The sequence below is a fragment of the Octopus bimaculoides genome, chromosome 19, assembly GCF_001194135.2.
Source record: "Octopus bimaculoides isolate UCB-OBI-ISO-001 chromosome 19, ASM119413v2, whole genome shotgun sequence".
Taxonomy (NCBI): Eukaryota; Metazoa; Mollusca; class Cephalopoda; order Octopoda; family Octopodidae; genus Octopus; species Octopus bimaculoides.
The window spans coordinates 29,811,023-29,829,719 of NC_068999.1; the positions used below are offsets into that span (position 1 = coordinate 29,811,023).

The 18,697-nt window shown below is 37.3% G+C and overlaps 2 protein-coding genes across 2 annotated transcripts in view; one reads left to right on the top strand and one right to left on the bottom strand.

The window, feature by feature from the left end:
• LOC106869968 (pre-mRNA-splicing regulator WTAP) overlaps positions 1-18,697 on the bottom strand; it is a 245,984-nt gene that overhangs the window by 205,074 nt on the left and 22,213 nt on the right. The window lies entirely within an intron of this gene.
• Positions 1,834-2,694, top strand: LOC106869967 (uncharacterized protein K02A2.6-like). The gene has a single exon (XM_014915913.1). It carries the CDS (start codon positions 1,834-1,836, stop codon positions 2,692-2,694), a length of 861 nt encoding a protein of 286 aa, XP_014771399.1.

Consider the following 18,697-nt stretch of genomic DNA (forward strand, 5'->3'; position numbering starts at 1 on the left):
GGCAACGATCTTACTTGGCTTGCCGGGTCTTCTCACGCACAGCCCATTTCCAAAGGTCTCGGTCCGTAGTCATCGCCTCGGTGAGGCCCAATGTACGAAGGTCTTGCCTCACCACCTCAGCCCAGGTCTTCCTGGGCCTACCTCTTCCACGGTTCCATGATATGTATATGTATATATATGCATATATATATATATATATATATATATATGACAGGATTCTTTCTGTTTCTGTCTACCAAATCCACTCACAAGGCTTTGGTTGGCCCAAGTCTATAGTAGAAGACACTTGCCCAAGTTGCCACGCAGTAGGACAGAACCGGGAACTATGTGGTTGGGAAGCAAGCTTCTTACCACACAGCCACTCCTGCGCCTAAAAAGGTAGAAGAGCAAATCAGGTTCTACCGGTTTTTTATAAATATTTTTTCATTACTTTTTAATTTATTTTTTTGCCTTAATTTTTTTTTAATCAGATTACAATTATTTTGATTTTCAACATTTATTTGTTAGGGAAAATAATAGATAAAAAAATACAACCTTTTCCATTTGAATTCTCATTAATTCATCCTGTTTTCTTCTATACACCTTCCCTGTCAATTTGAATCAGTCAGTAATAGTTTAAATAGGGTAGAAATTTTGCCATAAATATTTTTCAAGTTGATGGGCAGTATTGTTGAAACTAAGTATCATATTACAATTCGAGCACGATGTGATAAATACTATTCTTAAGTAGGATGCTATGTTACTACCAGTTCAAATATGCTTGTGGCATGTTTAGACTAATAAACAAGCCATTCACTGTGTTTTGTCATGGAGAAAACTTCTCACTGTTGACAATAGTGTAAATACACGGGGACCAGTTTGCAGCGCCCTCTTTCCAGACTGTGAGATGCAGCATGACAAAACACAGTGAATGGCTTGTTTATTAGTCCAAATGTGCCACAAGCCTATTTGAACTGATAGTAACATAGCATTTACGCATATCACTGCTTAACACTTCTACTTAGTAATTTACTTACAGTGAACTGCTGCATAACATTATCAGTCATCATACGATGATTGAAATTGTATAAGAGAATCACTCTTTTTCATCAGTTTGCAGCACCCTCCACCCAGTGTCTGTGACCAAAAAGGAGATAACTACTCCGAAATGCTGCATCTCACAAAAAAGTATATTAATTATATACTACCCCAAAATCCAGGAAAATTACAATTTGAAGATGCAATAAGCACACAATCAAAAACTTTTAGTGGACAAAAAACATAGAGGATAACTTCATAACATAAACCGTGAGTGTGAAAAGTTCAAACAAAATGAACAGACAACAGATATGTCTGTTATTTGTTCAAGGACAAACAGCACAACAGGATTCAGAAATTCATACAAGGATATTGACTAAGCTAGAACAGAACCAGGATATTATTCTTAAACAGATATTAGAAGACTGCCAACAGATAATAAATCTTAAACACAACAATGAGAGAAAACAGGAATACGATATCTCAAACATACAAGCTATAAGGCCAAAGGAAAGCACTAGAAAGTGTAAAGTGGATCCATGTACGAAATGCAGTCAAATACATGACCAGTATGACTGTCTGTTCAAAATCGTTTCAAATTTGGTTTTCAAGGTCTCAAAAGTTCTCATTGTCGTACAAAAATAGAGAAAGAATCCAAAATTGATGCATACAGGAAACAATAAAAATGTATATGATGCATCTGGAAATGATAAGGATAACAAAACACAGAAAGTTTGTAAACATAAAAATAAATGGAACTAACGTCAGATTACAGCTCGATACTGGAAATGATATAATTATATTAAATGGCAAAACATGAATGTTTTAGATAAACCAGTACTAAGTAAAACTACAAAAGCTGCAAGAGATGTTTTGGGAAGAAAATTATTGTTTAGAGGTGAATTCAATTACAATGTGACTTTCCAAGTTAGAAAGATAAAAGCAAAGGCTTTTGAGCTAAATAATTTTAATAATCTATTTGGAACGAATTGGATAGAGAAATTCGATCTCTGTGATTTACCCATTAACCACTATTGCAAAAATGTAATAGGCACAGGCACAAGTTCTAACACAGACTTGGACAAATTGCAAAAAGAATTAAAGAAAGTATTCCCAGATGTATTTTCAGACGAACTAGGTGCATGTTTGAAAACAAAAGCAAAATTTGAGATAAAAAAGAATGCAATACCAATTTTTAAACCAAAAAGAAATGTGCCATACACTGTGTTAGACCAGATAAACTTAGAGAGACTAGAAAAAATTGGAGTTATCCAAAAATTGGCATATTCTAAATGGGCATCATCAACTGTGTATGTTAAGAAAAAGAATAAAATCAGATTGTGTGCTGATTTTTTCACTGGGTTAAACAAATGTCTTAAAATGTTCAACTATCCGCTACCTACTCCAGAAGACATATTTGCGAAATTAGATAGTGGCAAGATATTTTCTAAATTGGATCTCTCTGATGCATATCTACAAATTAGAGTAGATCATGAATGCTCTAAATACCTAACAATTAACACGCATAAAGGACTGTATAAATACAACAGGTTATCATTTGGCTTAAAAGTCACACTGGTGATCTTCCAACAAATTATGGATGCAAAGTTAGCAAACTGTGAATTCACAATTGCGTATCTCGATGACATATTGATTAAGAGTGGATCAAGATGTTAGCATGCACAACATGTGAAAAAGACATTTAAAAAACTAAGTGAATACAGGTTCACCCTGAGCAGAGGTAAGTGTGATTTCTTTTTGCCTAAAATTAGATATTTGGGGAAAATCATAGATAGAATGGGTTGGAGTCTGGATCCTACCAGGGCATCAGCAATTAAAAATATGTCCCCGTGAAAGAACATGGTGACATTACAAGCAGGGCTGTGGAGTCGAAACAAAAAACTTTGACTCCGACTCCTGTACTATTGGCACCTCCAACTCCTCTTTATGTAATTAAGTGATTGTGGTCTACATACCTCATAAAGCATATGCATATGCATGTACTCTGAGTAGGCCTATATGTTATAACTGGTTATAACGAATAAAGACACTGTGAGTCAGAATCAGAGTTGGTATAGTTTTAACAACTCTGACTCCAGTTACCCCTTAACTGTTTACAACTCCGACTCCACAGCTCTGATTACAAGTGTTTTGGGGTTTGGTGAATTATTACCAAAATTACATCCTGAATATTCATAACTTGTGTGCACCATTAAATTACCTGCTAAAGAAAGGAATGAAATGGGACATAAAAATGCCAAGGAGCCTTCAAGCAATTAAAAGATATACTAACTTCCGAGCTATCTTTAGCACACTATGATATGAAAAAGGAAATTATAGTAGCTTCAGATGTTAGTGAATATGTTACTGGTGCAGTAATTTTGCATAAGTATGATGATGGTAATACAAAACCTGTAGCACATACATCACATATACTTTTGCCCATTGAGAGGAATTATAGCCAGATTGAGAAAGAAGCTTTGGCAAGTATTTATGCTGTAAAAAAGTTCCATAAATTCATCCATGGCAGAAGGTTTTGTCAGCAAACTGATCATTGCCCCTTATTGACTATATTTGGCTCTATGAAGGGCATCCCAGCACACACAACCAATAGATTGCAGAGATGGGGAACCATTTTGTTGAACTGCAATTTCAAAATGGACTACCTCTCCTCAAAAATGTTAAGTCATGCAGACAAGTTGTCTAGGTTAATACCGGAAAATGTTGAACCATTCGAAGAAAGTGTATTTGCATTCTTAAGAGCTGAAACGGAGATAAAAAGCATTTTGCATAACGTGATTAGTGAATTGCCTTTAACCCTAGAAGAAATTAAAGCCAAAACATTGAAAGATGACTTTAAAGTAAATACACGCCAGACTGAAAATTTAAATTCAAACTCATATTCTGTATGCAACAACATTCTAATGCACACACAGAGGATTGTAGTACCATTTACACAACAAAAAAGAATTCTGAAAAATGTTCATGTTGGACATCCAGGAATGTCACGCATGGAAGCACTTATGAGAAGCTATGTGCATTGGCCAAAGACAGATAAAGATATCAAAATTCTTGTAAGATCCTGCAGAGGCTATGCTCTGACAATGAAATCACCTACTGTAAGATATTAACTGTGGCCAAAGACTGAGACACCATAGTCCTGGCTTCACATAGACTTCAAAGGCCCACTATATGGAAGCTATTTTCTTGTAGTAGTGGATAGCTACACAAAATGGCCAGAAGTATGTAAATGTAGACATCCTACATCCTCTGCAATAATTGATTTCTTCCATGAGATATTTGCTTGATATGGTATACCGGATACCATTGTGTCTGATAATGGAACACAGTTTACAGGATCTCAATTTAGAGATTTCTGCCAGATGTTCCAAATTGATCATATAACCATGCCACTATATTACCCACAGTTAAATGGTCAGGCAGAACGGTTTGTGGACACATTCAAGAGGGCACTAAGAAAAGCAAACAATGGAAGGATTGATGACCTGGCATTAATAAAATTTCTAAGGGTATATAGTTACTCAAAACCCAAACACACCATCAGGTAAATCCTCAGCTGAACTAATGTTTGCAAGAAAGATTAAATCCATATTCGACAAACTGCCGTCAAGCAGAGAAAAAAAAACTTGGAATAACAATACTCCCTGAACCACGCTAATAGCTTAGGAGTGAGATTTAGGATTTCTCAATTTTCTGTGAATCAATTTTGATAAAACTTTTCCCAGCTGGTTTTCCCACACTATGGCAACACCATTGTGTTTTCATTATTCTGTGTAACGTCCTTTCTTTTTATTTCAGATTCTTCAGTTTTGGGGTGAACACACTACTAGCTTTTGAATGAAAATAGCCCATCTAAACATTTTGTTTTCAGAAAATGAAGGGTACTCATAAATATTAAGCATACATTGAGTATATATTTAACAGAAAGCCATAATAATATTATATCATTTATTGACATAATGAATTATTTAGCCACATGAACACCAAGGAAGAAATGATCTGATTGTGAGACCTCCAAGACTGTAACAACTAGGGATTTAAGGAATATTGGCTGCAAGTTATGTGGGAAACCTGGACAAACAAGCAAAGCCATTTTCACTGCTTCCACTTTCACTTCCTCATGTACCAAAACCCACCAGAAATCGCATCCTTGGGACCATGGCTTCCATGCGAGAACCCCTGAAACTGCCTCCTTTAACGTCCCACCACAGGAGTTTGAGGCTTCAATGGGCCCAAAAGTACATGACGTTAGACAGGAGTTGTGTTCTGTTCACTGACGAAACCAGGGTGACCCTTGATGAACCTGGCAGTTGGGAAAATGGTTAGGTCTATTTTGGAGATGAGCATCACCAATGTTTACGACATCAACAACAAGGTGGAGGTTGTGGGCTGGTATCAGTAGGGACAGACTAGCTGGATGTAAATATTTCTTAAGCACTGATGGATTTTATGAACCAGTGCTAAGAACCTCCATGACTTTATGTGGATCAGAGAAATATATTTTATTTACCTGTTTGTCACAGATAACTATTTCTAAACTTGTGATCTAGTGCCAATTGTTGATAGTTGTGTGAAACTAGATGTGTGCTTGCAATGAATCTGAACTCAAAATTTATGAGTTAGTAGTCCAATACCATATACATTTAGTGATTCCATTTCTAAGCCAACATTTATACATGCAAAATTTGCAGCAGTAGTTCATCATCATTATTGCTTACATTACCTTGACACAAACCTTACTTCATTCCATTGGCCATTTTAATGTTAAATCACCAAGATGCAATGACATGAACATCACCTCTATCAAAGCAGTGCCAATGTGAAGACATGGAGAAACACACATGGATACACATATTTATTACATATCATGCAGTTTCTGCTTACCAAATTTCACTTGTAAAGCATTGGTCAAATTGAAGTAATAGCTGAAGACACAAGCCCCAAGGTGACATGAAGTGAAATGAAAATCAAAAGTAAGTGTTATAAACTGAACTTCTTTCTAAAGCATACAGTCATGCCTACACCTGTTGCTAAAAATGCATGTTCCAGCTTATGTATCCTTTCCTTATTTAATGATAGGAGGATGTGATAAGGGAATTTTTCTGTTATTTCTACCAGACTGAACAATGATGTAAGGTTTCCTTTGTTGCCTCATATATTGTGATGGTGGTTCTGCTGGTAGTGGCAGATGCTGCTAATGAAGCAACTATCTTGAATCAGAGAACTAACACTACCATACTAATGGGAATGTAACAGAAATGAATATCATTACTTTTAAGCAGTAATGACATTTCCTGCCAGCTAATAGTAAGTCCTATTAACTCTTTATTGAATATTTAACAAGTATCTGTTGCTAAATGTAAAGAGTGAATTTCACTTCTATCTAAAACAGTCACTATTTTGTAAAGGACTATGAAAACAACAGACTTGATTGTAAGGGTTAGGGTTAGGGTTAGGGTTAGTTCATACAAACATAAAATGTGTTAGTGCCCTAAAGAAAGGTAAGAGAGATTTTATAGAATACCAAACTGTGAATGAGTGAACATTTAATTCTACTTCTGCAGTTGTAGTCAGATTAATAACTGATGGAGATATATTAGAAATCAATGCCATTACTTTTAAAACAATAACTACTTTCTCTAACAAGTGGCAACAAGCGCCTGCCTCCATCTTATTTTTAATTAAATATCATTCATCTGTTGCTAAAGCTCAATGCTAGATCACATTTATATTGGTATGGTCAGAATATAGATAATTTTGATGTAACTCCAATTTAGATTACAGCATTTCTATTAGTCAACCTCGTTTAGCATCTTGAATGTTGTATTGTATATCTTATGAATCTTTAGATATATTCTGTAATACAGTATAGCATCTATATATATCTATAGATATTCTGTAGTACTATATAACATTCAAAGAAAACACTATATCAGTAATTTACAGATCATGTGAGAAGTATGGATTACGATCACATATTCCTTCATCTATATATCATTAAATTTGAGGAGAATTAACTGACAATATATATCAACAACAAACTTCTAGATAGAAATGTCCTTCCCAGAATACTACTCATTACCATGTTGAATAGTTTAACAGTTTCTTTTGCTGCTCTAGAGAAAGGGTTTGTGCACACGAGATTGATGTGATTACTGTTCCTCATGAACTTTTGCAAACTGATGACTGAAGGAAAGACATGAGCAGAGAAGAAATTCCAGAATGATGTTCTGGAGAAAAAGAACTAGAAATGTTAGGACAGTGACTTAGTGGGGGAGGGGGGACTAGGACAAAATATAGGCAATGTAATGGACAAGTGAATTGAGAATACCTTAGCAAAAGGTTTCAGTAACTGTAAGTGCTATCATTATCAACATTTTAATATCCACTTTTCCATGCTTGCACAGGTCAGACAGAATTTGGCAAATTTTTTTATGTGAAAATGCTCTTCCTGTTACCAACTCTTACTTATTTCCCGAGCAAGGTAATATTTCCCATGACTAGATGTTTTCACAGAGGATTAGAAATGAACGACACTGCTTGTATGGCAACAATTCTTGTGCAACTATCATGCAATACATAGACAAGGTGATACAAACGCATACACACACATATATATACTATAGGCTTCTCTCAATTTCTGCCTACCAAATCTATTCACAAAGCTTTGGTCAGCCTAGGATTGTAGAAGATACTTTCCCAAAGTACCATGCAGACAGACTGAACCGGAGACCATGTGGCTGGAAAGCAAACTTCTTAACTACACAGCAATAGTAATTCTAAATAGTTGGTGTGTAAGGCAACTGGCTTTAGATTGGAGCTCACAACCATATGGTCATGGGTCTGATTCCTGGATCAAACATTGTGTTGTGTCCTTATATTTTCTACAGATTTCTTTGAAATGAATATTACAAACAATAGGATGAAAACCCATCATATTGCCTTATAGAAAAGATTCAATGAAATAGTGTTTCTAAATTAAAAGAAATTGAAAAATATTTGGTGTTGATTGAATATGACATTTTATACCAAAATTTGCAGGCATAAGTTGAGTCTGTTCTTGCAATCCCCCACTGTTGATGCTTCTGAATTTGCAGCAGAACAATGCTTCAAAATAGAAACTTAAAAAATATGTTCATCATCTTTTGTACAATAAAATGCAATGTGTGTCCTGTCAGTCACACTGGTAGAGGGAAACTAAAACAACAAACGGAGTGGGAGTGAATGACAGTCAGAGATGCCAAATGCAGGTAAACTATAGTGAGAGGTTTTACCCTGAAGTTGCCATGCAAATTTTTATCATAAATAATATTCACTTTAACAATCTCACACATATAAATATATGAAATTAAATATTAAGCTCATTTCAAAATATCTAGCTAGAGGGGAAGCAGATGAAAAAATATTTGCTAATGTTCTGCCTCATGAGGACCAGTATTTCATATTGCAAGACAGTGTGTGAGAGAGAATCGTGTTATCATAGGAGAGATGGACACTTTCTGCATGGATGATAGCTCACTTGCATTTAATGATACTGTAAAGAGAGAGATTTGGAGACGCCACTATGAAAGGTTGTTAAATGTAGAGAACAAGTGGGAGAAAGACAGTCTGCCAACTGTTGACCTAACCAAGGTACCAGCTATTTGAATTTACAGTACTTTGGTAGATAAAGCAATTAAGGGTACGAAGACAGGGAAAGCCCCCGGCTCATCAGAAATCACTGCTGAGATGCTTAAAATATTTGGCTTTGTAGGATATAGTCTAGTCACCTGTATAGTCAACCAGATGATACATGAAGGAGTCATACCCAATGACTGGTGTAGCAGCACCATAGTCAACTGCTACAAAGGTAAAGGTAACATGTAGGATAGGAATAACTACAGAGGTATCAAATTGTTGGATCAGGTGATGAAAGACACAGAGAGAGTCATAGCCCAACTAATTAGGGAGAGAGTTAGTTTAGACGAGATGCAGTTTGGGTTTGTGTGAGGGAGAAGCACCACTATTGCTATATTTCTGGTTAGACAGCTGCAAGAGAAATTCCTAGCCAAAGATAAACCTCTGCACTGGGCTTTCGTTTACATGGAGAAAGCCTTTGACATGGTCCCTCGATCTCTTGCCTGGTGGTCAATGCAGAAACTAGGGATAGATGAGTAGTTGGTGAGAGCTGTACAAGCCATGTACAGGGATGCTGTCAGTAAGGTGGGGGTTGGCAACGAGTATAGTGAAGAATTCCGGTTAGAAGTAGGGGTTCACCAAGGATCAGTCCTTGGCTCCCTCTTATCCATCATAGTCCACCAGGCAATAACAGATGACCTTGCTCTAATAGCTGAGTCACTACCAGAACCAGGGAAGAAGTTGCAGGTGTGAAAGTAAGGTCTGGAATCGAAGGGCCTTAGATTCAATCTAGCAAAAACAAAAGCCTTCCTAAGTAGGAAGGCAGACAAATCACAAATCCCTTCAGGTAGATGGCCCTGCTCGATCTGTAGAAAAGGTGGAGGTAGAAACTCAATAAGATGTACTTGATGTAAGCTTTGGACACATAAGAGATTCAGCAATATCAAAGGTCAACTGGGAAGATAGTTTTTCTGTGTGGCAGATGCACAGGTGCAATAAACACTGAAGATGTACAGAAAACAGATTCCACCACATGCCAGGAGTAAAAACTAGAAGTAGTTCCGTTACCTAGGTGACCAAGTCAGTAGCTGGGGTGGATCCTCTGAGAGTGTAGCTGCTAGAATAAGAATAGCCTAGACAAAGTTCAGAGACCTCCTATTTCTGCTGGTAACAAAGGGCCTCTCACTCAGAGTGAAAGGTACACAGTATAATGCCCGTGTAAGAACAGGTATGCTACAAGGCAGCGAAACATGGGTTGTGAATGCTGAGGACATGTGTAGGCTTGAAAGAAATTAAGCTAGTATGCTCTGCTGGAAGTGTAATGTCAGTGTGCACACAGACAGAGTGTAGTGCCCTGAGAGAAAAGTTGGACATAAGCATCATCAGATGTGGTGTGCAAGAGAAACGACTACACTGGTATGGTCATGTGTTGCATATGGGTGAGGAAAGCTGCATGAAGAAGTGTCACACCTTAACAGTGGAGGGAACCTGTGGAAGAGGTAAACCCAGGAAGACATGGGATGAGGTGGTGAAGCAAGACCTTTGAACGTTGAGCTTGAGAAGACCTATTGAGTTGGCCGATGGAAGTGCTGCCTAACTGACACGTAAAAAGTACCATTCGAGCATGGTCGATGCCAGTGCCACCTTACAGGCCCCCATGCCAGTGGCACGTAAAAAACACCCACTACACCCTTGGAGTGGTTGGCATTAGGAAGGGCATCCAGCTGTAGAAACATTGCCAGATCAGATTGGAGCCTGGTGCAGCCTCCTGGCTTGCTATCTTCAGTCAAACCGTCTAACCCATGCCAGCATAGAAAGCAGTTGTTAAATGATGATGATGACGATATAACATAAACTATATATATGTATCAGATGTAAATATACTTCATGTGTGTGTTATCATTATTAGCATAATGACCCTCCATAACAAGACACACACACACATCACGCTGAGTAAAAAGTAAGCAACGTTTTGAAACATGAAATTCATCACAATATATTTCAACAATGCAGAAATTTTATTCATCAAAGCAAGTACCATTACCCTCAACACATTTTTGCCAACAAGTTACAAGTTTGTTTATTCCGGTAACATAAAAATCTGGAGTTCTGGAGCTAATGAACTCTTTGAATGCTCTTTCAGCATCGGTTTGGTTTTTGAACTCCTTCCCTTGCAAGAAACCTTCAAGGTGCTTGAAAAAGTGGTAGTCAGTAGGAGGAAGGTCAGGGGAATAAGCTAGGTTGGGAAGAACTTCATAGCCAAGTTCCCTCAACTTCTGGAGCAGTTTTTTGTTCATTTTGGCAATTTCATGGCACTATATTTCTGCAGTAATGGTTTTTCTGGGTTTTAAGAAGTTTTGGTGGATGAGTCCAGCAGTACACCACCAAACAGTCACCATAACCTTCTTTTTGAAGAGCTCAGCTTTAGGGAAGGTTTTCAGTGCTTCATTTTGGGCCAACCAGTGTGAAGAATGTTTTTTATTATTGCACAGAATCAACTTTACGGTCAAGAAATGGATCGGTTTGGTTATGGAGAAGAAGCAATGAGCAAATTTCATATCTGCACATTTTTTGATCATGTGGCACCCATTTGTTGAGATTCTTTGATTTTCTGATCGCATGCAGTTTTCTGGCTAACTTGAAGTTCTTTTGCCAATTCTCGAGTGGTTTTATGTGGATCTTTCTTAATGACAGTCTTTAATTGACTGTCATCCATGACAGATGGGTGCCCACTATGCTCACGATTTTCAAGGCTCAGGTCTCCACTGCAAAATTGTTTAAAACATTTTCAAGCTGACCGCTCACTGGTCACTTCCTCACCAAACATTTTGTTGATATCGCGAGCAGTTTCAGCTACTTTCCATCCTTTTTTGAAGTTGAATAGCAAAATTGCTCGAATATTGCACTTTGACAGTTCCATTTCAGATGATTGTAACAACAGTGAAAAAAATATCAATGTTAATTTAGTGATTCATTTGGGCAAGTCTATGCCTGTATTATCAGACAATTGCAAAAAAATGTTCAAAAAGAAATTCAAAACTCAGCAAAAATCTGGTACAAATTCTTCATGGTTCAAAACGTTGCTTACTTTTTACTCAACCTTATATAGATATATATATATATATATATTTATTTATTCTTTCATTTTAGTCTGTTTTTCCATGCTTGGTTTTCTTGATACTAATCCTTCCGAGGAAAGGCTAACACATTCACACACATGTATGTAAATGTATGCACCTGCATAGATGTATATATAAATATGCGTATGTGTGTATGTATGCAAGGCCTGATCAAAAAGTATCAGGACTGTTGCTATGGTAACAGAGCTAAAGTACACAGACTGAAGCTGCTTGGCACAGATTGACCTTGAACTCTATTACACATGCACATAAAGTTATAACATTCTCACTCACTTACAATGTTTATAGCAGTGCTTGGACGTAAAGTGTGAAGAGTGCGATTATCTCAAGAAGACTGGGTTTCAGCTGTGCAGAATTTCCTTGTTTGCGGTGATGAAGTCAAAAACGTTCTGAAAATGGTCATATCAGATAATGAATCATGGGTCTATAGCTATGACTCTGAAACAAAGACAAAAATTAAATCCCACTTAAAAGAAAGAATGTGACAAGACAGCTGCTCACTATCTCAAAAAAGGAGTTCCAGGAATGCTTCAATCAATGGAAACAGTGCTGGATAAACTGTGTGGCTTTAGAAGGGGACTACTGTGAAAGAGATTAAATGCCAACATGATAAGTGTTGTAGTTTTCTTTTTATAGCACCAACCCTAATACTTTTTAATTAGACCTCATATGTGTGTGTGTGGCAATGTGGTAAGAAATTTGCTGCTCAACCACATGGGTCTAGGTTCAGTCCACTGCATGACACTTTGGGTAAGTATCTTCTACTATAGCCCCACTCTAACTAAAGCTTTGTGACTAGATTTGATAATGGAGACTAAAGAAGCCCAACATATCATTATCATCATTATTTCGTGAACATCGCGAAGCAATGAGTACTTTTCCCAGACATCATTTGTAGTTATGTGATCTCTGATGACTATAAAGTCCGATTCTGGAGAGACAGATACATCTGCAGGTGGAGCAAGTAAATCCTTGCTGCTGTTGACTTCCAAGGTTCTGCACGTACCGCCAGGCATAGCGTGCCACTTCACTCTGCAGTAGATCTTCTTGGAGTTTGGTGGTGCCAGTCTTGTAAGCATTGTGCCAGCTAGTGCAATCTGCAACCACTGATTCGAGACTGTCAGGAATGATATGACACTTTTTCAACATTGCCTTCAGGTGATCTTTAAAGCACTTGTGCTGGCCACTGACAGAGCATCTTCCATCTTCAAGTTGACTGTACATAACAAGGCAGGCCAGACATGCCATGCCCATCTGAGTTGGTGGTTAGTGATTGTTACCTCCAATGGCTGGCTGTTTGTTCAGCCACATATCTCAGCATGAGGGATCCTGTTTCACCAGTGTAAGCCAAGGAGTTGTTGAAGGCGAGAGATATGAAGCTGTTCGAGCGTCTTGATATGGCACCAGTAGGACACCCAAGACTCACAGCCATATAGCAGGATTGAGACACAAACAGCATTATAGACAGACACTCTTGTTCTGATGTTTTTGTTGAGAAGGACGCAAGTACTTAGCCGACCCAACGCAGCAGAGGCAAGATGAATACAGCGTTGAATATCATCTGTCAGATTGAGAGTGTTGTTGAGGACTGAGCCAAGGTACATGAATTAGTTTACATTAACAATTGTCACATCTTCAACATGGAAGGAGAATGGGTTGGTGTCAGGGGCACAAGGCTGTTGGAGGATTTCCATATTGATGACTAGGCCAGCATGGCTGTATGCATCTGACATGTGGTCCAAGAGCCTTTGAAGGCCAGCAGAGCTATGGCTGACAAGTGCCGTATTATCTGTATATTGCAACTCAAACATGTGTTGAGATGGCATCTTTGCTTCAGGCACCTCAGATTGAAAATACTGCCATCCAGCCGGTATCTGATAGTTATTGCATCTTTCAGCTTGAATGAATGCCTGGCGTGGAGGGCTATAGCTGCCATGTAGAAGTTGAAGATGACCAGGGCAAGTACACATCCTTGCTTGACACTGACTTGAACCAGGAAGAAGTCAGACTGGGTGCCATTATAGATGACTCTACCGATCACTGTTGTGGAAGTCCTTCAGAATGGCAAGAAAATTTGGTAGGCAGCCAAATTTTTGTCAGGATTTCCCACAAAACATCACGGTCAATGGTGTCAAAGGCTGTGGTTAAGTCTATAAAAACCATGTAAAAGGAGTGGTTTTGCTCACGGCATTTCTCCTGGAGAAGATGTGAGACAAAGATCATGTCAACAGTTGAGCGGGCACTTCGGAAACCACATTGTGACTAGATTTGATAATGGAAGCTAAAGAAGCCCATCATATATATATATACCTATGTGACTGTGTTTGCTCCTCATCACCACTTGGTTTGTTTATGTCCTTGTAACTTAGCAGTTCAGCAAAAGTGCCTGATAGAATGAGTAGTAAGCTTCAAAATATAAGTACCGGGGTTGATTTGTTCAACTAAAACCGCTATATTATATACCCACAGTCAAATGACTAATACAAATAAAAGATGGAACATAATACACACACATACATGTACTGACATGGATAGGTAATGAGCAAGTGACTTCTATTATAATCCAATGTCAATCAAAGCCTTGTGAAAAGATTTGGTAAATGGAAACTGGAAGAAGCCCATCATATATATGTATGTAGGTAGGTAAATAAGTAGGTACGTACATGTGTAAATTGTGATATGGCTATTGTTCACAACAGAAAATATGCAACCTGTGGAAAGGTGTGCCTTTCAGTTGGAGGATTGAAAAGGCAATTTAAGAGTTCATACTATGGTACCTGTTCCTTCTGCCAGCCAGCATAGCTGTGCATTATGCAACAGAATGTGTAAATCTTTTGCTGGGCTCAAGAGTCATACAAGGGCCTCACACTGCATCATTTATGACTCATTTCAGTGATTTTTTCTAGCAATGGCTTTGCTCGTATATGAGGAAGCAGCTAGTATGTATACACAAAAACATACATAGATACATATGTGTATATATAAACCATAAACATCAAGAGGTATGAGAGGTGAAAATATTTAACCACATGACATCCTTAAGATTATGACCATTCTACAACCTTGTTCATGTAGTATTAATTTCAGTGGGGTACAAATTATGCTTACATGTTTACATAAATATATAAGTTTGGCATTATGCAATATGAGGGGGTACCCAAAAGAAACCAGAATTTTGCAATACTTTTTATTCACTTAGTTTTACATGTTTACATTTCTATTGCCCCCAAAGTATTCTCCATGTGAAGAAGTGCATTGGTCTAGACAAATTTCCTACTGTTCAATGCAGTCCTCGAACTCTTGTGAAGTGATACCTTTTAACATCTCTATCGTTTTTCCTTCATCAGCAAATTCCATAATAATAGCTTTCGTCACCAGTGACGACCTTCGAAAAAAGGTCCAGATCAACTTCCAACTGTTTCAGTTCATGACACGCATTCAGTCATGACTGCTTTTGATCTTCTGTGAGCAAGTGAGCCACAAGTTTTGCTGCAGCTCATTCCCAATTCCTCACACAAAATTTGTTAGCATGAGCTCCAGGACTAGTCATGCCAACAAGTTCATCAATTGTTTGGCAACAGTCCCCCAAGATCAGTTCATAAATTTGCATGTTTTCATTTGTTCAGGTGGTTGACAGTCATCCTGAATGAAGTTGATCTTCAAGCGACAAGTGACCATTCCTAAAGCGTAAAAACCAGTTGTAAGCTTGTGTTTTGCTCATGGCAGCATCCTTGTAAACTGTTTGAAGCATGACAACTGTTTTGGTTGCTATTTACCCCAACAGAAAACAGAATTTCACTGAAGCATGCTGGTCTTTTGTTTCAACCATCGCAAAAATTGACAAACAGGGGAGAAGCACTGCAAAACAAAACGCACCAAATGGCAGTATGACTTTACTGGATGACACTGGTTGGCAGACTGATGCCTATGGGTGGCATCAAGTGGCTTCTAGCAGTGGAAGCCTAACTACAACAGGCTTGTCCCACAGAGACTGTTTCTGGTTACTTTTGGGTACTTGCTCATATAATTATATAATCACAAATCAATGGAAATAAAGGAAGCTAGCTCATCAGGTCACCAGAACATCGTGGTTATACCAATGATCCAATTCATGTGTTTGTTTTACAATCTCCTTGCCTTGATATTGGGCAATAGTTGTGTCACTGGCATGTAAGAGGTGTTCTTAGTTTCCAATCTTCCATGTAATATCTAGGCAAGGTGAAATATTTCTTTACTTGGAAATAGGTGAGGACTGTGATAGAAATGGCATACAGCTATACAAAATCTGTTTGATCCATGTGAGTATGTAAAAATGGATGTTCCATATATGTATGTTAATACTGGACAGTGAGAATGAGTGTTCAACATCACATTGGTGGATAAATATTCTTTATCTATGGGTTAACAAGGCTACATATAATTTCATATGAAGAGAGATCTCTTTATAATTTTCAAGTGTACCACATGAGAATGTTGGTACAGTTGAAAATTGCCTCCATTTTGGATGAGAATACATGAAATTACACAAGACTAAGGGATTTCAAAATAAATAATTAAATATTTAGTTAAAAAAATTAAATATCACATGATCAACTGTGAATGTTTTAAATATTAGGAATGAAATCTTCTCCCCTTGCATGCACAGGTAACAATACATACTTTGAACTGTCAAGCATGACCCCTAAACTTTGTCACCCCTCCAACATGGATAAGTTTTTCTTTGGACAGCAATTATATGCACATTATGCATTATATGTATACTATGCATTAAAGACAGATGCTCCCACAAACTTATCTAGATTCCCTTACTATACAGATATACGTGCATAGTACACATTTATGATATCACATGGTTCACAAAAAAGCATATATATGAATTAACAATCCCATGGACCATGTCTGACATAAAAAATCTGTGAAATTTCACAATTATGTGCACATATTAAAACATGAACAAAACACACAATGCTAATGTAGGTGTGTGTGTCTATGTATATTTTGTAAGGATGTGTATGTGTACATATATGTGTATTTATATTTATAAATTTGAACATACACGAGCGTTCCCACATAGGATGATTAGAGAATCAATTAATCCATGGTGAATGCAGTTTCTAGCAAAAATCTGGGGCTAATGAGCTGCATATTTATTTATTTCGCTAACATGAAACTGTTGGTAGCCTTGTTAACCCACAAATAAAGTATATATATATATATATATATATATATATTTCGTTTTGGGATTTGGTTTGCAAGATTCTTTATGTGAGTTTGTGTGTTGAAGCATATTCTGTTGTGTCTGGGGAGAGTAATTTTCTTTTCGTGTCATATAATTTAACACACTCACCAGTAAAATTTCCACTTATTTCTTATTTTCCTAAAATGTTACCAGTAATTGTGTTAAATTATATGGTACAAAAAGAAAATGACTCTCCCCAGAGACAACAGTATATACATATATATATATATATATATATATATATATATATATATAATACAAATAATAAATGAGTATATGCATATATACGTACATACCTACATCTACATGTATATATAGATGCATATCTGGGTACAGGGCATCTGGGTATTGGAAGGTTTGGAGGTGATGTACAGGAATTATATTATAGAAAAAAATTAAGGTACTCAGAAATCTGGATGGTTGTACATTTACAGATTTTTATTAATATGTCACATGTTCTCTAAATCATATAAAGCGCTTTTCACCTAGTCTTGTAGGATTTTCAAATTTTGATTTCACCTTCTGATGCCATCTCTTTTTATAGTTTTATTGAGTGTGTAGGGGTGGAGAGAGAGATATATAGGATAGTAAGAGAGGGTGAGGAATGGAGGGAAAAGTGTGAGAGAGAGAGAGAGAGTGTGTGTGTGTGTGTGTGTGTGAGTGTTTTTGTGTTGGTGTGTGTCTCTGTGTGAGTGCGTGTGTGTGTGTGTGTGTGCCTGTGTATCTGAAAGGAGTGTCAATGGGAAAGAGAAAAGAAGAAAATTGTGTTTACAGCTGGTCAGTTCTTTCAATGCTAAGTTTATTCTTGGCCTTTTAAAGAAATGGCAAAACCAGGTGGCATTGTTTTGAAGAATGTTGTTTTTCAAAAAGAATCTTTGGTGTCATTGTCCAGTGGGAGAGAGTGTCTGGGTGCGTTTTTGTGTTTTATATACACATACATATATATATATATATATATATACACATATATACATACATATATATATACATACATATATATATATATATATATATACACACACACACGGTGGCAGCTGATGAAGGAAATGTTCTCTATGTGGTCTGTGTTTTCTGTACCTTGTTTATCCTTTTGTCCATGTTTTTTTGCAACGTCAAGTACCCAGATATACATCTATATATACATGCAGACGAAGGTACATATATATGCATATACTCATATACTATTTATATTACACGATCGAACGCACGTGTTACCCTTGCAAGTAAGTTTTGAACTTTATTTTTCTGATGGTACTCTTTCTATCTTTGCATCTATCTCCCCCTCTCATTCTTCCTTCTACTGTTCTTCGCCTCTCCCCTTCTACTATATCTCTCCCTGTCTCTCGTTGCTCACTTATATTCTACTTCATCCCCCTTTTCTCCCTCTACCACTCTTTCTCCCTATCCCTCATTGGTCACATGTGTCCAGCTACTAATTCTTTTCATATCTTGGCCTCGCCAAGCAAACACACGTACATTCCTTGTCCTGTTTCCTTCCAGTTTGTGCTTCACAGCGTTCAGTATACACATACTTTTTCACGTCTGGCCATATAGCCTTTTTGGTTTGTTTATTTCACTTTTTCATTTTCCTGTCTTGTTTTCCGTCCGCCACTATTCCTCCATGGAACAAATTTAATTTGTGTCTGTGGGAAGAGCCATTGTA